This window comes from Schistocerca serialis, chromosome 8 (assembly GCF_023864345.2).
Source record: "Schistocerca serialis cubense isolate TAMUIC-IGC-003099 chromosome 8, iqSchSeri2.2, whole genome shotgun sequence".
In the NCBI taxonomy this organism is placed as follows: Eukaryota; Metazoa; Arthropoda; class Insecta; order Orthoptera; family Acrididae; genus Schistocerca; species Schistocerca serialis.
The window spans coordinates 139,777,886-139,802,046 of record NC_064645.1 but is presented as its reverse complement, the minus strand read 5'-3'; the positions used below and the strand labels follow the sequence as shown (position 1 = coordinate 139,802,046).

General features: G+C 44.5%; 1 protein-coding gene and 1 non-coding gene across 2 annotated transcripts in view; one reads left to right on the top strand and one right to left on the bottom strand.

Annotated features, from left to right (window-relative positions):
* Nucleotides 1-24,161, bottom strand: part of LOC126416333 (uncharacterized) — a 391,314-nt gene that overhangs the window by 219,967 nt on the left and 147,186 nt on the right. The window contains exon 3 of the mRNA XM_050084000.1: nt 5,174-5,268. Coding sequence (XP_049939957.1) covers nt 5,174-5,263 — 90 coding nt within the window. The 5' untranslated portion in view covers nt 5,264-5,268. The remainder of the gene's footprint in view (nt 1-5,173; nt 5,269-24,161) is intronic.
* Nucleotides 1,976-2,050, top strand: Trnas-cga (transfer RNA serine (anticodon CGA)). Its single transcript has one exon. It is a non-coding gene; the product is annotated as a tRNA-Ser (tRNA).

Here is a 24,161-nt window from a genome sequence, read left to right as displayed (position 1 = left end):
GGGAATATTCTCGCTCATATTAAAGGGAGTCATCAGAACAAAGTTCTTGGCGACGGCCTACAACGACTCCCGCGCTGCTGCGCACGGAATATCGCGGAAGTAATTTGTCTCTGTACGTGAGACGATACAATAATGATGTCTGAAATGTTATCAAAAATAATTTTGTAGTTTTCTTAACAACTTTCTCGCAGGAAGTTTCTTCGCAGTCCTACAGAACGAAAATTCATCAGCGACTCCATTTTTCGCTACGCAATCGGCAGCGCTTCACACCTCTTATAATATTTTATTTTTTATCTCAGAATGCTTTTATGTTTCCGAAATAAAAGTCACAGCACATGCATCTGTAAACATTGAGAATGTTCATATACTTTTTTTCAGTCCAATTACATTAGTGATTCTGTTACTACCACAGATTGAAGTAAAAAATTATTTTCCTCCAAAATTTCTTGTAACGTTAGTTTTCATTTTTTTTCCTAGCAGATAGTGAGAATTTTCTTTTAGAAAGTACTCCATCGTATTATAGACTAAAAATAGAGTTGCCCAATTTTTTTAAAATTTTTTATGAACATTTGTTATTATCACTATAAAAAACTGGCAATGCTGTAAGATGGCGAGATGACCTTGAAGCCCTATTTTCGTGCCAGCCACTATAGTTAGCTCACAGCTTTTCATAGCAAACACGTAAACACTATTCTTACCGCGAATGTTCCATACCCTCTAAGCACCCAATATCTTTTTTGAAAGTGTGCACAATTGCACGTCCATACTCATGGTCGATTCACGACATGTACACCATCTTCAATGGTAAAAAAGGTTTGTACTACGATGCCAAGGCACCAAAGCAACACTTCCGCCATCCACTTCCGTTCCTCTAGCGACCAACTGTGTGCCGTTCTGCCTGCCCCACTATGACGAAACTGGCTGTTGGCTATTTCATTTACTTTCCCTGGCTGACTTCCACACGTCTTTTTTCAATTTCTGTATCCTTTCTTACAGACACATAATTTACATGTCTTCATTTTCTCCATCTAATTTACTTTCCAGTTTACTTAATTTTATTCTGTTTTAATATCTGACATTTTAATTTAAATGTTCAAATTGGCCTTCTCACCGTCCCTGCCAATCAGCCACCTTCCTGGAACATTTTCCTCATTCGGTCATCCTATAGATGAAACAGAACTTTGTGGCTTACATGTCACAATATTGCGTAATTCATCACCATCGAAAATAAATAAATTTTTTTCACTTAGTGAAGCATAACGTTACAAGTAGTACATTAAAATATATTATCTTATGTCGTTTTCGGCTATATTTAAATAAACGACTTAAACAAGACAAAGATATTCGAAATTTCCTGTGAAAGACATAAGTGACTAGCTAAAGAATGATGTACTGAGAGGTTATAATTAAACTGCCAGTGTTCCGAGTGGTGCAGTACGGGATGCATACATCGCAGGATGCTGAAACTCTGGACATATGTTCATTAGAGAATAATATTTTCACTCTGCAGTGGAGTGTGCGCTGATATGAAACTTCCTGGCAGATTAAAACTGTGTGCTGGACCGAGACTCGAACTCGGGACCTATTGCCTTTCGCGGGCAACTGCTCTACCATCTGAGCTACCCAAACACGACTCACACCCCCTCCTCACAGCCTTACTTCTGCCAGTACCACGTCTCCTACCTTCCAAACTTTACAGAAGCTCTCTTGCGAACCTTGTAGAACTAGCACTCCTGAAAGAAACGCTATTGCGTAGACATGGCTTGGTTCGGCACACAGTTTTAATCTGACAGGAAGTTTCATATCAGCACACACTCCGCTGCAGAGTGAAAATCTCATTCTGGAAACATCCCCCAGGCGGTGGCTTTCAGGAGTGCTAGTTCTGCAAGGTTCGCAGGAGAGCTTCTGTAAAGTTTGGAAGGTAGGGGACGAGGTACTGGCGGAAGTGAAGCTGTGAGGAGGGGGCGTAAGTCGTGGTTGGGTAGCTCAGTTGGTAGAGCACTTGCCCGCGAAAGGCAAAGGTCCCGAGTTCGAGTCTCGGTCCGGCACAGAGTTTTAATCTGCCAGGAAGTTTCATATGTTCATTAATCGGTGCACTCGTGGAGTGTGCTGGAAAAATAGTAGTTCCACTTTCTGGCACCAGGTGAAAATATGGAGCAGTAAGCAGTCAGAGTGTGGTGTGGGTGCAGGAAAAGTGGAGGAACAATCAAACTCACAATGATCGTGGTTCTGGCGCTTTTGTTAGAATACGGTCACAAGTTCCCACATGTATTCAATATGGTCTCTCAACTCAGTAACACGCTACAACCGTAACACTGGGCATAGTTCACAGTTGCCGGGAACTCATTCAGTTCAATCAAAGTGTTACGTCATCATACGCTATCATTCTGATAAGGAAGGGATGGGATACATGCATGACAGAAGCAATATTTCTGATATCCCCACAACTAGAAGTCACATGGGTTTAAATCGATCTGGAATGCTACACAACTCGGAATTGCCTAGAGATGCTGCAGTCGTTACCGAAGGTCTATCGAAGCAAATCTTTCTTCTGGCAAGCGGCATGTGGTGTAGCCCAGTCTTGTATGAAAACAGGGTTGTTGATACAGCTGTGTTCTCGTGAAGCTGGAATAGCGTATCGCACAAGGAGATCCTTACAATCTGCAAATATTACTCTATACCTAAGAGTCCCGCGAGGTCTCGTCTACTAGGCGAAAAACGGACCGTGAACGAAAGTGAGCTTGTGAAACCACACAATACAGTCACATAAGCTGCGTGCAGTGGGTGATCCTGCACATGTGGCGGAATAGAACCCCATTTGTGTCAGTCCTGTGAATACACGGCACCGTGCATAGTAAAATGTCCCTTTCCGTCCAAAGATTATTTCCTGGTCACATGTCATCCATTTCTATTTGTGCCAAAAAACGAAGGGCAAAGTGATGCTGTTGCAGCCTGTCTTGGGGCCTCAGTTGATGCACATTCTGAATTTTGTAGGGATACGAGTGTAGAATGCGCCGCAAAATTTTTTGAACTGTAGACCAGGAGAGAGACAATACCCGTGACATAGCTCGAGCACTGGCTGCAGCATGTCCTGCGTGGTCGGCTATAGGTACAGCAACTTCGACAACTGCCATGGGTACTGGTCGCCTCCCTCTCCCTACGCACCACCCAATTCGCTTGTTTCTTCTGATATCTTGGTCGTTTTTTTCTTTTTTTTATTGAATTTCGATCCCCCCCCCCCCAGGGGGTGGGCTGGCAGCAGCTTAGTATGCCGCTCTTCAGCCTACAGACTTTGTTGTAAAAAGATGAAGAGAATAAATAATAAAAACAGGCGATAAAATCGGAGATTTAAATAGTAACATGGCGAAAAAATCGTGGAACTTAAAACATAGAACAAAAGGATGATGATGCGAATAGAATACATACGAAGCAGACAGGTAAAATAATAGACAGACAATTAAAAAACACGGCGACAGTCTGGTTTAGATGAACAACACTGAACATTCACTGGAACACTGCACTAAAAAGATGGCAAATGTTACATACCACAGCCGAGGGCAGGTGGGGGGAAACTGGACAGATGATGGGAAAATAAAAGAGGGGGGAGGGGAAGGAGAGGAAAAGCGAAGGGTGGGAGGGGGGAAAGGAGCCGATGGGGGATGAGGACCCATAACAGGGGTGGGGGGTGCTGGACAGACGTGACAGTGGGTGGGGAAGGCAGAGGAGGGGAAAACAAAAGGACTCGTGGGGGGGGGGTGGAGAAGGGAGGTAGGGAGAGGTTTGGCAAGGAGAAAACAGGATGGAAGGGGGGGGGGAAGAGGGAGCCCAGGGAAAGGATGGGGTGAGGATCAGAGTTTATAGGAGGGATAGATAGAGGGAGAGAGGGTATCATCTGGGAGGGGGAGTTGATGGAAGCCACCTTGGGAAAGGAGATGAAGGGTGTAGAGATGGAGGGCAGGGGGGACACAATAGTGAAGGCGTGGCAGGGGGCGGGGACGGGAGAGGAGAGGAGCAACCAGGGGGTGAGAGGGATCAAGGCGGCAGGAGGTGTAGAGTATGCGGATATGTTCGAGAAATAGGAGCAGATGGGGGAAAGGAATGAGGTAATAGAGGATCCGTGTGGGGGATGGGAGGTGTATACGGAAGGCGAGGCAGAGTGCATGACGCTCAAGGATCTGGAGGGACTTATAGAATTTGGGGGGGACAGATATCCAGGTGGGACTGTCATAATAGAGGATGGGCCGGATTAAGGATTTGTAGGTGTGGAGGATGGTAGAGGGGTGCAAACCCCATGTCCGGCCAGAGAGGAGTTTGAGGAGTCGGAGGCGGTTGTGGGCTCTGGATTGGATGGAGAGGAGATGAGGGATCCAGGTGAGGTGACGGTCAATGGTGAGGGCAAGGTAGGTGAGGTTGGGGGAGAGGCGGACAGGACGGGTGCAGACGGTAAGGGAGAAATCCAGGAGCTGGAAGGAGCGAGTGGTACGACTTACGATGATTGCCTGGGTCTTGGAAGGATTGATTTTCAGGAGCCACTGGTTACACCATGCGGCAAAAAGGTCAAGGTGATTCTGGAGAAGGCCTTGGGACCGTTGGAGGGTAGGAGTGAGGGCGAGGAATGCGGTGTCATCGGCATATTGCAAGGGGTGTACTGAAGGGGGGGGGGGGATGTTGGGGCATATCTGCCGTGTTCTTGGTCGTATTCGTAAGCACATTTATTGACATGGGGCCTAGTCGCAGCTGTTCCCGGAGTGTAGCGCTGTTATTGCTGCCATTCTGACAAAACGACTTTACCTGGAGTGCACAGTCTTTCTTCTTAATAGCTACTACGTTTCATATGGAAAAGTTCAACCTTCTTAACCCTTTACACCCATAATCACTTTACAAAAGAAATCAGCACTTGTCGCCAAGTGACAATAGTTTACTGACGTCAAAACTGGACACGTTGCGCATTCAGATGGCTTACAGCGCCATACTTTCACCTGGAGTCAGAAATCTGAACTATTAGTTTTTTCAGCATACGCCATGATCGCACCGATTAATGAGCATCTTACAAAGTTTCAGCGTCCTGCGATGTATCGATGTATAAAGATCACACTGCTGCACTTGGAACATTGTCAGTTTAATTACAACGACCCGGTACATTTCTTTTGTGTTATTCTACATTGGCACTTACCTTTCGAATAAATTTGTAGGAAGCTGCCGAATAACACGTAAAGATCGTTAAAATGAACGCCAGGATAGAACTGGACTGTGATGACATCATATTTCCTGAAACAGATAAAAGACATACATTGCAGACAGTCCAACGTCGGGCACAGATTTAATATCTGCAGTTTCACGCAGCACGTATGTCGTGGATAATCCATATAACTACAGTAATTTATAACAAGAATTCAGTTTTGTACCTTACTATGCTCAGCTCATTTGTGGAAACACAACCGCGTTGTGTACAGTGACAGTTACTGTGATATTAAGGGGGACAGAAGGCACAAATTAGTGTTTAATGATCACTGAGTAATTATTTGGTCGAATGGGATGTACAGTTATTTATGTTAGAGATTAGAAAACCAGCTGTATCTTTATAAAAAAAAAGTGCTAAAGAAACACGTGGTGACAGAGAAGAAAAGGTATTATACACATAATATGTTATCAGAATGAGATTTTCACTCTGCAGCGGAGTGTGCGCTGATATGAAACTTCCTGGCAGATTAAAACTATGTGTCCGACCGAGACTCGAACTCGGGACCTTTGCCTTTCGCGGGCAAGTGCTCTACCATCTGAGCTACCGAAGCACGACTCACGCCCGCTACTCACAGCTTTAGTTCTGCCAGTATCTCGTCTCCTACCTTCCAAACTTTACAGAAGCTCTCCTGCGAACCAGGCAGAACTAGCACTCCTGAAAGAAAGGATACTGCGGAGACATGGCTTAGCCACAGCCTGGGGGATGTGTCCAGAATGAGATTTTCACTCTGCAGCGGAGTGTGCGCTGATACACAGTTTTAATCTGCCAGGAAGTTTCATAATATGTTATTTTTATTTATATTATAAGGAATTATATTTATTTTATTATTTTAATTTTTTAAATTATTTTTATTTGTATTATAAGGAATAAGATCTTTAAACTTCTGTTTGCCTGTCCACTCCACGGAATCCTATACGATGCACTTATACATATAAATCGCTTCTGGCAAACGTTCATCTCTCGCCCGTTGTGTATCAGATCTCCAATTCTGATGCCATGCTAAGATTTTTCATTTAAGCTGTAAATGTCAAGTCTCCGCCGAATGTGTTCATTTGTTTCCCTGTCTCTCTCTGTCACCCCCACAACCTCTCGATAAAATGGCATTTCTGAGACTCTGGAATCCATTTTTGTCATTGTTAGTGCGGACCCACGCTTATAATCCAGCTGTTGTAGCCACAGTCTTTTACAGCTTTAGAATTGTTTCCTCCCTTTGTTTCTTAGCGTTCTAACTATTATTTTACAACACATGCCGTTACATTTTTCAATTTTCCATACCAATGTAAAATTCTTCAAATGGCGAGACGGTGCAAACAATGGAAGTAAATTTCCTGGTCCGTTAAGTGGAGTCGTCGTCCATAATCAGTTTCCAGAAGACTTGAGTTGTACCTCAGAATACTATGGATTTATATTTACGCAGTGAAACATCAGAATTTTACCGTTCTGTTACAATATAAGCATACTAACAACTTAGGCTACTGTTAATCTATTCACAGAGATAGGAATATAAAAAGCATTCACTTCGAAGAAAGCCACAGCTTTTTCTCTTACACTACTTACATGCTATTTTCATCTACTAAATGATATTAAGCGTTTATGTAGCTTTACTGATTGCAGAGAATAGTGTCACCTTCCTGCACAGTGGAAACGCTAAAATTTGTGCAACACGAACATTATGGTAAACTGGAATTTACAACCCGAGTCTCATAGTCTGATAAATTATAGGAGCGGCCTTCGCTTTAATAACTACTGTCCAGTCGATCTCGTATGAGCACTGCTTCTCAGATGTTTTGTAAGTTTTCATAACCCAAATTACAAATACTGACTATAGTTGCCCTTCTTCTATGGTAATGTGTTGAACAATGGTGAACTAATTAGGTACCTTGTAATTAGATTAAGTTATGTTACTTTATTGATCAAGAGAACTTCTATTGTGTTGCAAGAGGGGAAGTTTATTTTACTTATTTATTCACTTTTTTATTCAGTGAGAAGATTCATTGTCTATGAATGAAGAATTTATTCCAAGAGAGTTTCGTGTTTTCCTAAGAAGACCTATCGTTATTGTTCCTTGAATAATTTATTCTCTTTTCAACAAGGGGCCCAGGTTCAGAATATGTAGCTTAGGTAGTGCAGGAGTGGCCGAGCGATTCTAGGCGCTATAGTCTGGAACCGCGCGACGCTACGGTCGCAGGTTCGAATCCTGCCTCGGGCATGGATGTGTGTGCTGTCCTTAGGTTAGTTAGGTTTAAGTAGTTCTAAATTCTAGGGGACTGATGACCTCAGAAGTTAAGTCCCATAGTGCTCAGAGCCATTTGAAACATTTTTGAACGTGGACGAGTACATAAATCCCGCATACCGCCATCTTCCACGTATGTTCGCTAGCAAAAGATAAGTTCCCAACATAACGAAGTACTACTCGATTACTGTCACTTTTATGCACAGCGACCAGGACGTAACCAAGTAGTGACAGGTAGTTGGATTGTTTCTGATATTTTTATCAGAAGATAGTGAACGATGAATGTTATAGATACAAAGGTCTTTTGTTTTCTCTTTTTGTTAATTAATTCCCCTCTCACTACATAGGTTGGGGCCACGCACTCAGCGGTAACACATCGGCTCTTCAGCCAGAGAATTTTTGTTTTCTTTGAGTAATTAATCTTCCAACTGGTCTGATGCAATACGCCACTATTTACTCCTCTATTTGTTCTATATATTCCACCTTCTGTATTCCCCTACAATTTTTTCCCTCTTTGACTCACTACTGAAGTCATATCCAATGTCTTAACACATGACCCACCACTATCTAGTGAATGATACCGTTACTGTTACCCGTGGTCTAGGAGTATATTTAATCAATCTTCATTTCTTACGACTAAGAATTTTTGAATGGCGTGGATTGTAAGTGAACTATGCCACGCCGGCACGGTAGCTCAGCGTGTTCGGCCAGAGGGTTGGCTGCCCTCTGTATGAAAAAAAAAAAAAAAACCTGAGTTAATGGATCAACGATGAATTTGAACGAGCGTCATGAGACGTCCGCCCAGAACAAATATAACTAACAAAATGAGGTAAAAAACTGGGCAGCGTCTTTGATTACTAATAAAAACTTTATCAGTCCCGCGTTCGAATCCCGCAGCTGCTTAAATTTTGATAAATATTCATCATTGGCGGCCGAAGACTTACGGTATAAAAAGTCACCCTCATTCTGCCAACAGCCTTGTCAAGAGAACAGAGGAGCGGACAGATGTCAGGGGCCTATCTTGTCCTAGGGGTGGGAAATTGTCCCTAAAGGCGGAAGAATCAGCAATGATCAACGGCATAAGGATGTAGAAGGCAACGGAAACCATTGTATTAAAGACACAACGTGTATCCACATGATATGTCGCTTGTAACGGAATAAGTGTCATGGTGATCTCTCCATTCGCAAAAGATTCCGGAATAGTCCCCCATTTGGATCTCCGAGAGGGACTGCCAAGGGGAAGGTGACCACAAGAAAACGCTGAATAATCAACGAGAGGATAACGTTCTACGAGTCGGGGCGTTGAATGTCAGAAGCTTGAACGCGGTAGGGCAAGTAATAATCTGAAAAGAGAAATGCAAAGGCTCAATCTAGATGTACGAGGGGTCAGTGAAGAGAAATGGAAATAAGACAAGGATTTCTGGTCAGATGAATATGGGGTAATATCAACAGCAACAGAAAATGGTATAACGGGAGTAGGATTCGTTATGAACATGAAGATAGAGCAGAGAGTGTGTTACTGTGAACAGTCCAGTGATATGGTCGTCCGTATTAGAATTGACGGCAAACCAACACCGACAACGATATTTCAGGTATACATGCCTACGTCGCAAGCCGAAGATGGAGAGAGAGAGAAAATATATGAGGATGTTGAAAGGGTAACACTGTACGTAAAGAGAGATGAAAATCTAGTAATCACGGGGGAGTGGAATGCAGTTGTAGGGGAAGAAGTACAAGAAAAGGTTACAGCAGAATATGGGCTTGGGACAAGGAATGAGAGAGCAGAAAGACTAATTGAGTTCTGTAATAAATTTGAGCTAGTAATATCTAATTCTCTGTTCAAGAATGAAAAGAAGAGGAGGTATAGTGGCAAAAGGCTGGGTGTTACGGGAAGATTTCAGTTAGATTACATCATCATCAGACAGTGATTCCGAAATCAGATGCTGGATTGTAAGGCGTACCCAGGATCAGAAATAGACTCAAATCACAATATAGTACTGACGAAAAGTAGGCTGAAGTTTACCTTAAGAAGAACCGATACGCAAAGAAGTGGGATATGGAGGTACCAAGGAATGACGAGATACGGTTGAAGTTCTCTAAGGCTGTAGATACAGCAATAAGGAATAGCTCAGTAGACAGTACAGTTGAAGAGGAATGGACATCTAAAAAGGGCCATCACAGAAGGTAGAAAGAAAAAAAAACATAGGTATATAGAAGGTAACTGCGAAGTACAATGGGTCACAGAAGTAATACTTCAGTTGATTGGTGAAAGAAGGAAGTACAAACATGTTCCAGGAAACTCAGGAATAAAGAAACACTTCACTGAGGAATGAAATAAACAGGAAGCGCAGGTAAGCTAAGACGAAATGGCTGAATGAAAAATGTAAAGAATGTGAAGAAATCGGAAAAAAAAATGATTATCGGAAGGACAGACTCAGCGTACAGGAAAGTCAAAACAACCTTCGATGACATTAAAAGCAAGGGTGGTATTATTAAGAGTGCAACAGGAATTCTACAGTTAAATGCAGATGAGAGAGCGGAGAGGTGGAAAGAATACAGTGGAAGCCTCTACGAAGGGGACGATTCGTCGGATGTGATAAAGAAGAAACAGAAGTCGATTTAGAAGCGATAGGGTATCCGGTATTAGAATCAGAATTTAAAAGAGCTTTGGAGGACTTAAGATCAAATAAGGCAGAAGGGATAAATAACATTCCACCAGAATTTCTCAAATCATTGAGGGAGTGGCAACAAAACGGTTATTCACGTTGGTATGTAGAATGTATGAGTCTGGCGACATTCCATCTGACTTTCGGAATAATATCATCCACATAATTCTGAAGACTGCGAGAGCTGGCAAGTGCGAGAATTATCATACAATCAGCTTAACAGCTCATGCACCTAAGTCTCTGACACGAATACAAGAAAACTGAGGATGTGCTAGATGACGATCAGTTTGGCTTTAGAAAAGGAAAAGGCAGAAGAGAGGCGTGGTTAGCGTTGCTGTCTCTGGTCCGGGCTTCGATTCCCGGCCGGATTGGGAATTTTCTCTGCCCGGGGACTGGGTGTTTGTGATGTCCTTATCAATTCATCATCGTCAGCATCATCGTTCGTGAGAGTGGCAAAATTGGACTGAGTAAAAATACTTGACGGTGTGAAAAATTGGGACTTTGTATGGGCGCTGATGACTGCGAAGTTGAGCGCTCAACAAAACCAAACATCATTACGAGAGAGGCAATTCTGACGTTGCGGTTGATAATGGAAGCAAGACTAAAGAAAAATCAAAACGCATTCATAGGATTTGTCGACCTAGCAAAAGCGTTAGACAATGTAAAATGGTGCAACATGTTCGAAATTCTGAGAAAAATAGGGGTAAACTATGGGGAGAGACGGGTAATATACAACACGTACAAGAGCCAAGAGGAAATAATAAGAGTGGACGACCAAGAACGAAGTGCTCGAATTAAAAAGGGGGTAAGACAGGGATGTAGTGTTTCGCTCCTACTGTTCAATGTATACGTCGAAGAATCAATGATGGAATTAAAAGAAAGGTTTAGGAGTGGAATTAAAATTCAAGTGAAAGGGTACCAATGATACGATTCGCTGATGACATTGCTGTTCTGAGTGAAAGTGAAGAAGAATTACATGATCTGCTGAATGGAATGAACAGTCTAATGAGTACAGAATATGGACTGATACCAAATTGAAGAAAGATGAAAGTAATGAAAGGAGCAGAAATGAGAGCAGGGAAAAACGTAACATCAGGATTGATGGTCACAAAGTAGATGAAGTTAAGGAATTCTACTACCTGGGTAGCAAAAAACCAATGCCGGATGGAGCAAGGAGGACATCAAATGCAGACTAGTAGTGGCAAAAAGGGCATTTCTGGCCAAAAGAAGTCTATTACTAGCAAACATAGGCCTTAATTTGGGGAAGAAATTTCTGAGAATGTACACCTGGAGTACAGCATTGTATGGTAGTGAAACATGGGCTGTGGGAAAACCGGAACAGAAGAGAATCGATGCGTTTGATATGTGGTGCTACAGATGAACGTTGAAAATTAAGTGGACTGATAAGGTAAGGAATGAGGAGATTCTGCGCAGAATCGGAGAGGAAAGGAATGTTCGGAAAACACCGTAAGGAGAAGGGATGGGATGATAAGACATCTGTTAAGATATGAGGGAATGACTTCCCTGGTACTAGAGGGAGCTGTAGAGGGCACAAACTGTAGAGGAAGACAGAGATTGGAATATATCCAGCAAATAATTGATGACGTAGGTTGCAATTTTCTGCTCTGAGATGAAGAGGTTGGCACAGGAGAGGAATTCGTGGCGGGCCGCATCAATCCAGCCAGAAGACTGATGAATCAAAAAAAAAAGTTTTCTGTGTACGAGATGTTTGGTAAGTAAGGTCCGATCGATTGCAAATTGGGAACCACAGTGCAAATCCGATGTAGCTTCGGTAGATGTGTTCTGCAGTGTCTTAAGTATGCCCGTCGGTTTTTCAGGACGCTCTTTTCAGTTCTGAACGCACAGTCAGCGCGTAAAGTTGCCTAGAAAATAGTGTCTTCCGTCAAGTATGAGTGCCTGCTTAGAGATTTCGCCTGATTTCAGGCAGCCGACAGAACGTAACTGTCATGCATTTCAGTCTTTATCACAATTGTCGGCAGCACACTGCAGGGGCAACTACGTCGCTTCAACAGCGTTTTCAATCACGCGTCATACAGTCCTGACTTGGCTCCCTCTGATTTTCATCTCTTCTCATACGACTGCTGGCTATGAAGATAACATTTTCGCAGAGACAACAAGTTGCAGTTCAACGTAGAGAATTCGCAGAAAGCGTAGGCATCTGCCTTTTATGGCGAGGTTATTGGAAAGTTGGTACAATGCTACTATGGCTAGTATGTAACGAAGTAGTTGCAAGGTGTAGCTGACTGTTGAAAATAAAACATTTTTGACTTTCACTCTGGTTTTCGTTTCGCAACCAATCGGACCTAACTTTGCGGATAGCCCTCGTATTACTCTCAAGGCTGAGGATGTGGAAAATTCTGCTTTTTTCACTCAAATCAATTTTAGAGTTTTTTGGTAATACCACATCTCAAACGCTTCGAATCTCTTCTCGTCCGGTGTTTTGTAGAAATTTCTCCCTCAGATTAGGGCCTATGTTTGACATAGACGTTGAAAGTGAATATAGGGAGGCTCTATAAGATGCAGATTGGCGCAGAAAAGTGGTTTTTGCGGTAATCTGCTTTTTATAGCCTCCTTGCTTCCTACGCCGTGCGTTGTTTTTTTTCCTTTTTTTCGAAGGAAACAGAATTTCAGTGCTTCTGTGGTGTCGTCTGAAGACTGAGTCCCAGGGAAAAGTTTGTACTTCATTAGTGGAGTTGCGCGCGCTACCAAAACTAGGGTTCGGTAGTTTTGGTAGGGCTACAGTAAATAAATGACGCAGATACGATTACCGGTAGTACTGGTAGTGCTGGTAGGGAAAGAAACTTCAGTGAATATGTGAGAGAGAAACTGGGAGGCGACTACTTCTCTCACATCGTTCAGTGTAACCCCCTGGTGTATTTTATGTCCTTACAAAACATCAATTGAATTTAATAAATAATAAAATTAACTGACTGTCTACTGCACTTTTATGTAACCACAGAAGGTAATCTGGCCGGCCGGAGTGGCCGTGCGGTTCTAGGCGCTACAGTCTGGAACATGGCGACCGCTACGGTCGCAGGTTCGAATCCTGCCTTGGGCGTGGATGTGTGTGATGTCCTTAGCTTAGTTAGGTTTAATTAGTTCTAAGTTCTAGGCGACTGATGACCTCAGAAGTTAAGTCGAATAGTGCTCAGAGCCATTTGATTTTGAAGGTAATCTGACGCAAGTACAGTTTACAAGCATAACATAAAAAATCTATACAATTATTGTTGATATTTTGTGCTCAGTAGAATGTTCATCATGGTCAAAGGCAGGAGTTTCGTGTTTTTACTGAGAAGTGCGAATATTGTGTATAAATAATAGAAAAATATTTTATATAAGCTCAACGGAGTACTGAAGCGGTGTTTGATATGTTTTTGTTTGCTATAAGTACTGTTTATTTTGAAGTGACGGACGGGTAACCATGTACAACAAAAGTATTCCGTAAATTAAGCGGCACTTTATGTAGCCTCATTCAATTTCCAGGCGGTTGACCGCTTCTGGTTTCCAGGGTAGTCTAGTAAGACACTGATAGCATACGCAGAGAAAGTGATCGAAGTGAGGTAACGCCCGATAGATATACAACACACCTAACGTACAGGTAATACGTTTACAATCTTAAGGGCTCAAATGGCTCTGAGCACTACGGGACTTAACATCTGAGGTCATCAGTCCCCTAGAACTTAGAACTAAGTAAACCTAACTAACCTAAGGACATCACACACATCCATGCCCGAGGCAGGATTCGAACCTGTGACCGTAGCGGCCACGCGGTTCCAGACTGAAGCGCCTTTAACCGCACGGCCACACCGGCCGGCACAATCTTAAGGGACCAAGGCTACTAGGAAAACTACCACAATACTCTGGGAAACGGCGAACCTAGGAATTCTTACAAACAGAAAAGTGAGGGTACTAAGGATAAAGACGTACTTCCGAGAACACTGCGGTTGGGGGCATTCCCTGACGCCGCGTCATTTTTATGATTCACCCATTATATTCCACGCACTTGCCCTTTCTCCGTGCCACCAAGATAAACATTACCAAGGTTCCCAGAAGAAATGATTCACATAGCAGCTTTGAGTGTCAATGTGACGTCTCATGGAAAGTCGATAGAGTCAACTTTAGCTTGGAATCTGAATCACATGTCGTTCGTGATGAATCTTCGCATCACAAGAGGTGAAGACTGGGTTACAGACAGTTTGAAAAATTTCTGTGGTTCGACTGGCATTCGGAACCACGACTTCTCGGTTTACCGTTAACCAATCCCGACGCGAAGGTGGCTTGCGAAGTTACGTATGTAGATGTAGTAGGCTCGGTGTATTCTATAGAACCGCACAAGCTTTACAGCGCGTAGTATGAAAGTCGACAGGCCTCTGGCAACGGATTACCTGCAAGACTGTAGCAGTGAGCTAGCTGTACTTTCGATAAATTACTGCAGTGAGAAAGGTTGTGTGCTGTTACCGTATCCAAATTCCACGGCCACGTCGGACCCACCGTCACACGTGTGGAAAGCACCGGTGCGGCCACTCGGGAGAAGTCTTCCTGGTATTCTTTCATTCTTTCCTTCGCCCATATTTTACGCGGCACCCTGAACCAATCAGCATAACTGGTTCCGGGACACTGCCGTGACGCAGATTATAAAAAAAAATCAACGTGCACAATTCCCTGAAACAGCGCCATCACTTTTTCTCCTGCTTTCCGCGAAATCGGAATGGCGTCATATTCCCCCGTAAGAGATGTCGGACCGAACAAGGTCGCACACCGGACTCACATAAAGAAAGAGCGGGATTTTGAATCACCGTCCGGCCACATGGATTTAGTTATTCCGTGCTTTCCCTCACTCATACACCGCAAATAACTGTGTGATTCCTGTGGAAATGGACATGGCGGATGTTATTGCCCGTCCTTTCCCAATCCAATACAGCTTCTGATGACCTTAACGTCGACTGCCCGTTAAACTCTCATCTTTCTTTTAGAAGGGACAACATTTTGAACGGCTTTTACTACAGCAACTAATCTGTTTACAAGACCTTGAGTGAATTCATGCTCAGACACCCGAGTCGACGTAATGTTCTCGTTATATAAACGACGAAAAATCGTGTCTACTTATAAACGATAGACACGAAGACAGTGTTCTCTTAAAAAGAACGACGCATTGACGCACTTCATAGAGAAGCACGATAAGCTACAATTTTTTTAAAGAACAACAAAGTTTTTATAAAATACTTTGTGAACACGATGAGCTCTTCCACTGAGGCGTCCGTGCCCGTTAGCTGAAAGGTCTGCGGCGGAATGCCATGCCAAGGGGCTCGGGTTCGATTCCCGGATGGAGCAAGAGATTTTCTCTGCTCATGGACTGGGTGTTGTGTTGTCCTCGTCATAATTTCATCACCATCTCCGACGCGCAAATCGCCCAATGTGGCGTCGAATGCAATAAGAACTTGCCCTCGGCGGCAGAACTTCCCCGAATGAGGGACTCCCGGCCCACAATGCCGTACGCTCTTCCACTGAGGAGACATAAGTCATGGGATAGCGATGTGCATATGTATAGATGGCGATGGTATCGCTTACACAAGGTATAAAAGGACAGTGCAATGGCGGAGCAGTCATTTGTGCTCAGGTGATTCGTGTGAAAACGTTTTTGACGTGATTATGGCCAATTATGGCCGCAAGACGGGAATTAACACACTCTCTGTACTGGCGTACGCTGGGGCCAGCATACCAGGTTGCATAGAGTTTACGAGAGTTTCGATAGAGGCCAACGACAAAACTCGCTGGAAATGCATCACCAACGCACTATCAGCCGCCAGTATTTAGGATCGCTGCCGCGGACCGGAGGGCCAGTTAGCCAGTTAGTTAGCCAGTTAGTTCGTCAGTTAGATCGTTCCAGCTACGCCAGTTAGTTTGTACGTCGTGGAGTTCCAGCGTGTCGCAAAGAGGGAGCCGCAGACTTAGCCTCTAGCACGGAGATAGGCAGCACATAGCAACTTTATAGTGAACATAGCAGACTTCAACTTGAACAGCATTGAGGATACGTGACTATACAGAAGAGAGCTTGTACCACAGCACATGGAAATTTAAGTAGCTCTTTGTTGATGGATAAAGAACCCAGTTATTAACTGCGTGCAGTTTATGTTATAGAACGAGGATACCGGCCACCACCCAACACCCTCTCCTTGCTTCCCATGGTACAGCTCTACAGAGACAAAGAGACGACACGAAAGCGGCTAAAGAGAATACAACACTCTCAACGCGGAGTGGCAGTTAGAGCTAGACGCATGTTACATTCCATTTCGGAAATTGTTAGGGAATTCAATATTCTGAAATCCACAACGTCAAGAGTGCGCCGAGAATACCAAAATTCAGTCATTACCTCTCACCATGGACAACGCAATGGCCACAGCCTTCACTTAACGACCGAGAGCAGGGGCGATTGCGTACAATTGTCAGTGCTAACAGACAAGCAACATAGCTTGAAATAACAGCGGATATCAATGTGGGACGTACGATGAACGTATACGTTAGGACAATGCTGCGAAATTTGATGTCAATGGGTTATGGAAACAGACGACCAACGCGAGTGCCTTTGCTAACAGCACGGCATCACCTCTCCTGGGTTGGACGCTAAACGACTGGAAAACCATGGGCAGCTCATATGAGCAAGTGCTGGTGGTAGGGATCGAGTGTGGCGCAGACCCTACGAAGCCATGAACCCAAGATGTCAACAAGGCACTGTACAAGCTGGTTGTGGCCCTGTAATAATGAGGGCTGTGTTTATATGGAATGGATTGGGTCCACTTGCCCACCAGGGTGATCATTGACTGGAAATGGTTACGCTCGGTTACTTGGAGACCATTTGCAGCGAAACAGCGATGGAATATTTTTAGATGAGAATCCGCCATGTCAGCGGGCCACAATTGCTCGTAACTGGTTTGAACAACGTTCCCTATAATTTGAGAGAATGATTTGGCCACCCAGGTCACCTGACATAAATCAGTTGGGAAATTTATGAGACATAATTGACAGAGCAAAATCCTGGACCGCCAAAACTTTCGCAATTATGTACCGCTTTAGCGTCAGCATGCCTCAATATTTCTGCAGGGGACTTCCAACGACTTGATGAATCCAATCCATGTCGAGCTGCTGCACTCCACCGGGCAAAAGCAAGTCCATCAGGAGATATCCCATGACTTCGGACACTTCAGCGTAAAGCTGAACTGGTCTGGAAGCAATTTGTGTTGTTACAGCTTCTTTTCTTTCTTTTGCCTTTATCCGGTACAAACACAAAGTAGGAATCTTTTATCATACACTGAAGAACCAAACAAACTGGTACTCCTACCTAATATCGTGTAGGGCACCCGCGAGCCGCAGAAGTGCCACAACACTACGTGGCATGGACTCGACTAATGCCTGAAGTAATGCTGGAGGCAACTGACACCATGAATCCTGCAAGGCTGTGCGTAAATCAGTAGGAGTACGAGGGGGTGGAGATCTCTTCTGAACAGCACGTTTCAAGGCATCCCAGATATGCTCAATAATGTTCATGTCTAGGGAGTTTGGTGGGCAGCTGATTTGTTTAAGCTCAGAAGAATGTTTCTGGAGCCTCTCTGTAGCAATCCTGGACGTGTGGGGTGTCGCATTGACCTGCTGGAATTGCCCAAGTCGGTCGGAATGTACAATGGACACGAACGGATGCAGGTGATCAGATAGGATGCTTACGTACGTGTAACCTGTCAAGAGTCATATCTAGACGTATCACGGGTCCCATATCACTCCAACTGCACATGCCTCACACCATTACAGAGCCTCCACCAGCTTGAACAGTCCGCTGCTGGCATGCAGCGTCCATGGATTTATGAGGTTGTCTCCATACCCGTACACGACCACCCAGTCGATACAATCTGAAACGAGAATCGTCCGACCAGGCTACGTGTTTTCAGTCATCAACTGCAAAAAGTCGGTGTTGACGGGGCAGGCGCAGAGTAAAGCTTTAAGTCGTGCAGTCATCAACGGTACACGAGTGGGCCTTTGGCTCCGATAGCCCACACGATGATGTTTCGTTGAATGGTTCGCACGCCGACACTGATTGATCGTCCAGTATTGAAATCTGCAGCAATTTGCGGAAGGGTTGCACTTCTGTCACGTTGAATGGTTCTCTTCAATCGTCGTTGCTCCCGTTCTTGCAGGATCTTTTGCTTGCCACAGCGATGTCGGAGATTTGACGTTTTACCAGATTCCTGATATACACGGCACACTCATGAAATGGTCGTACGGGAAAATCCCCACTTCATTGCTACCTCGAAGATTCTGTGTCCCATCGCTCGTGCGCCGTCTATAACGCCACATTCTTGACAATCTGCCAATGTAGCAGTAGTAACCGATCTAACAATAGCGTCAGACACTTGTATATAAGCGTTGCCAACCGTAGCGCCTTATTCTGCCTGTTTACATATCTCTGTATTCAGTGTATGATTTGCCATTGTTAATGTTAGAGCGTAGCTCGATGCGATTTGGCTTTGTTAACGTTAGAGGGCAGCTCGATACAAATTCTGCCGCCGTCTCTGTCCCGTCTGGGACGGAATTTTGTATCTTGCAACTGTCTGAGTGTAGTGTTATCCATGTGAAAGTGTGCGAACGTTTTCTAAATACACTCCTGGAAATGGAAAAAAGAACACATTGACACCGGTGTGTCAGACCCACCATACTTGCTCCGGACACTGCAAGAGGGCTGTACAAGCAATGATCACACGCACGGCACAGGGGACACACCAGGAACCGCGGTGTTGGCCGTCGAATGGCGCTAGCTGCGCAGCATTTGTGCACCGCCGCCGTCAGTGTCAGCCAGTTTGCCGTGGCATACGGAGCTCCATCGCAGTCTTTAACACTGGTAGCATGCCGCGACAGCGTGGACGTGAACCGTATGTGCAGTTGACGGACTTTGAGCGAGGGCGTATAGTGGGCATGCGGGAGGCCGGGTGGACGTACCGCCGAATTGCTCAACACGTGGGGCGTGAGGTCTCCACAGTACATCGATGTTGTCGCCAGAGGTCGGCGGAAGGTGCACGTGCCCGTCGACCTGGGACCGGACCGCAGCGACGCACGGATACACGCCAAGACCGTAGGATCCTACGCAGTGCCGTAGGGGACCGCACCGCCACTTCCCTGCAAATTAGGGACACTGTTGCTCCTGGGGTATCGGCGAGGACCATTCGCAACCGTCTCCATGAAGCTGGGCTACGGTCCCGCACACCGTTAGGCCGTCTTCCGCTCACGCCCCAACATCGTGCAGCCCGCCTCCAGTGGTGTCGCGACAGGCGTGAATGGAGGGACGAATGGAGACGTGTCGTCTGCAGCGATGAGAGTCGCTTCTGCCTTGGTGCCAATGATGGTCGTATGCGTGTTTGGCGCCGTGCAGGTGAGCGCCACAATCAGGACTGCATGCGACCGAGGCACACAGGGCCAACACCCGGCATCATGGTGTGGGGAGCGATCTCCTACACTGGCCGTACACCACTGGTGATCGTCGAGGGGACACTGAATAGTGCACAATACATCCAAACCGTCATCGAACCCATCGTTCTACCATTCCTAGACCGGCAAGGGAACTTGCTGTTCCAACAGGACAATGCACGTCCGCATGTATCCCGTGCCACCCAACGTGCTCTAGAAGGTGTAAGTCAACTACCCTGGCCAGCAAGATCTCCGAATCTGTCCCCCATTGAGCATGTTTGGGACTGGATGAAGCGTCGTCTCACGCGGTCTGCACGTCCAGCACGAACGCTGGTCCAACTGAGGCGCCAGGTGGAAATGGCACGGCAAGCCGTTCCACAGGACTACATCCAGCATCTCTACGATCGTCTCCATGGGAGAATAGCAGCCTGCATTGCTGCGAAAGGTGGATATACACTGTACTAGTGCCGACATTGTGCATGCTCTGTTGCCTGTGTCTATGTGCCTGTGGTTCTGTCAGTGTGATCATGTGATGTATCTGACCCCAGGAACGTGTCAATAAAGTTTCCCCTTCCTGGGACAATGAATTCACGGTGTTCTTATTTCAATTTCCAGGAGTGTAACTGCGAATCGTATAAATAAGGCGGTACGTGGGTAATAGCCCGGTATTCACCTAGTGGGATGTGGAAAACTATCTAAAAACCACATCCAGACCGGCTGGCACTCCCACTGTCGGTGTTTATTCCGTGGCTGGCGTGCCTGCCCGAATCCCATAAGCGGGGTTCTATTTGTGTTGTTACTAGGATTGTTGATATTTTTAAAAATGTCGCGGATCTGATAAATCGATATTTAAAAATGATATCAGTGTCGGCTCTCGATATTTCGGAAGCTAGCAACCATTTATCGACGGAAGAATAATCGACGTATCTGCCTACAAAAATATCGGCAGCAGATCGTAAATATACTGCCGGTTTTAGAGCTGTATACTTAAGTATTGATTTATTATCAGATATTCTGTGCATCAACAAGTTAGCAGTCTGCCTATCCCCCTTGGAGCAAGAACTGAAAGGGAAACGATGCACGTTTAAGTTTGGCAGTAACCACTTTCCTAACAATGGTAACTGCGGTAAGTGGCACAATAAAAGGTGTCAAATGGTTCCGTCGTTCGGTTTCGTCATAAATCGGATTTGTCCGGAACACTTCATGTCGACTTCTCTGTCTTTTCATTTCTGCAAACACCATGGACCTAGCAGTTCTGATGTCAAAATTGCGTGGTAAAGCTAAACGCTGCAAAGCCGAGTACCGATTACATCAGCATTTCCCCCCACAAAATCGTTTTTCAACGCAACTGGTGTGTTACTTCTACACATCGGAAATATTGTTATTCCATTCACACCGCCAAATAACCCGCCCCGCCCCCCCCCCGTGCAATCGGACTTGTTCTTTTGTGCCACATGTACTTGCTTCACAGAGTCAAAGACAAAGACTGGACGTGATGAAAGCTCAAAAAGTGGTACGACTCCTTCACACTTCGAAAGAAAATTTATGTTATACTACAATTTCAAAAGAACAGCTTCAAATATTTATCGAAAATAGTGAAAAATATTCAAAATAAAAATATCTGAGCCGATATTGCCATTTTGATATCGATATAGCGATATGTCCGATTTACACTATCGGATGTGTATGAACCATGGACTTTGCCGTTGGTGGGGAGGCTTGCGTGCCTCAGTGATACAGATGGCCGTACCGTAGGTGCATCCACAACGGAGGAGTATCTGTTGGGGGGCCAGACAAACGTGTGGTTCCTGAAGAGGGGCAGCAGCCTTTTCAGTAGTTGCAGGGGCGACAGTCTGGATGATTGACTGATCTGGCCTTGTAACGATAACCAAAACGGCCTTGCTGTGCTGGTACTGCGAACGGCTGAAAGCAAGGGGAAACTACAGCCGTAATTTTTCACGAGGGCATGCAGTTTTACTGTATGGTTAAATGATGATGGCGTCCTTTTGGGTAAAATATTCCGGAGGTAAAATAGTCCCTCATTCGGATCTCCGGGAGGGGGGGGACTACTCAAGAGGACGTTGTTATCAGGAGAAAGAAAACTGGCGTTCTACGGATCGGAGCGTGGAATGTCAGATCCCTTAATCGAGCAGGTAGGTTAGAAAATTTAAAAAGGGAAATGGATAGGTTAAAGTTAGATATAGTGGGAATTAGTGAAGTTCGGTGGCAGGAGGAACAAGACTTTTGGTCAGGTGAATACAGGGTTATAAGTACAGAATCAAATAGCGGTAATGCAGGAGTAGGTTTAATTATGAATAAAAAATAGGCGTGCGGGTGAGCTACTACAAACAGCATAGTGAACGCATTATTGTGGCCAAGATAGACACGAAGCCCACGCCTACTACAGTAGTACAAGTTTATATGCCAACTAGCTCTGCAGATGTTGCAGAAATTGATGAAATGTATGATGAGATAAAAGAAATTATTCAGATAGTGAAGGGAGACAAAAATTTAATAGTCATGGGTGACTGGAATTCGACTGTAGGAAAAGGGAGAGAAGGAAACGTAGTAGGTGAATATGGATTGGGGGTAAGAAATGAAAGAGGAAGCCGTCTGGTAGAATTTTGCACAGAGAATGACTTAATCATAGCTAACACTTGGTTCAAGAATCATAAAAGAAGGTTGTATACATGGAAGAATCCCGGAGATACTAAACGGTATCAGATAGATTATATAATGGTAAGACAGAGATTTAGGAATCAGGTTTTAAATTGTAAGACATTTCCAGGGGCAGATGTGGACTCTGACCACAATCTATTGGTTATGAACCGCAGATTAAAATTGAAGAAACCGCAAAAAGGTGGGAATTTAAGGAGATGGGACCTGGATAAACTGAAAGAACCAGAGGTTGTACAGAGTTTCAGGGAGAGCATAAGGGAACAATTGACAGCAGTGGGGGAAAGAAGTACAGTAGAAGAAGAATGGGTAGCTCTGAGGGATGAAGTAGTGAAGGCAGCAGAGGACCAAGTAGGTAAAAAGACGAGGGCTAGTTGAAATCCTTGGGTAACAGAAGAAATATTGAATTTAATTGATGAAATGAGAAAATATAAAAATGCCGTAAATTAAGCAGGCAAAAAGGAATACAAACGTCTCAAAAATGAGATCGACAGGAAGTGCAAAATGGCTAAGCAGGGATGGCTAGAGGACAAATGTAAGGATGTAGAGGCTTATCTCACTAGGGGTAAGATAGATACTGCCTACAGGAAAATTAAAGAGACTTTTGGAGAAAAGAGAACCACTTGTATGAATATCAAGAGCTCAGATGGAAACCCAGTTCTAACAAAAGAAGAGAAAGCAGAAAGATGGAAGGACTATATAGAGGGTCTATACAAGGGCGATGTACTTGATGACAATATTATAGAAATGGAAGAGAATGTACATGAAGAGGAAATGGGAGATGAGATACTGCGTGAAGAGTTTGACAGAACATTGAAAGACCTGAGCCGAAACAAGGTCCCGGGAGTAGACAATATTCCATTAGAACTACTGACGGCTTTGGGAGAGCCAGTACTGACAAAACTCTACCATCTGGTGAGCAAGATGTATGTGGCAGGCGAAGTACCCTCAGACTTCAAGAAGAATATGTTGTTGTTTGTTGTTGTGGTCTTCAGTCCTGAGACTGGTTTGATGCAGCTCTCCATGCTACTCTATCCTGTGCAAGCTTTTTCATCTCCCAGTACCTACTGCAACCTACATCCTTCTGAATCTGCTTAGTGTATTCATCTCTTGGCCTCCCTCTACGATTTTTACCCTCCACGCTGCCCTCCAATACTAAATTGGTGTGAATATAACAATTCCAATCCCAAAGAAAGCAGGTGTTGACAGATGTGAAAATTACCGAACTATCAGTTTAATAAGTCACAGCTGCAAAATACTAACGCGAATGGAAAACTGGTAGAAGCCGACATCGGGGAAGATCAGTTTGGATTCCGTAGAAATATTGGAACACGTGAGGCAATACTGGCCTTACGACTTATCTTAGAAGAAAGACTAAGGAAAGGCAAACCTACGTTTCTAGCATTTGTAGACTAAGAGAAAGCTTTTGACAATGTTGACTGGATCACTCTCTTTCAAATTCTAAAGGTGGCAGGGGTAAAATACAGGGAGTGAAAGGCTATTTACAATTTGTACAGAAACTAGATGGCAGTTATAAGAGTCGAGGGGCATGAAAGGGAAGCACTGGTTGGGAAGGGAGTGAGACAGGGTTGTAGCCTCTCCCCAATGTTATCCAATCTGTATATCGAGCAAGCAGTAAAAGAAACAAAAGAAAAATTCGGAGTAGGTATTAAAATCCATGGAGAAGAAATAAAACCTTTGAGGTTCGCCGATGACATTGTAATTCTGTCAGAGACAGCAAAGGACTTGAGCAGTTGAACCGAATGGACAGTGTCTAGAAAAGAGGATATAAGAAGAACATCAACAAAAGCTAAACGAGGATAATGGTATGTAGTAGAATTAAGTCGGGTAATTATGAGGGAGTTAGATTGAGAAA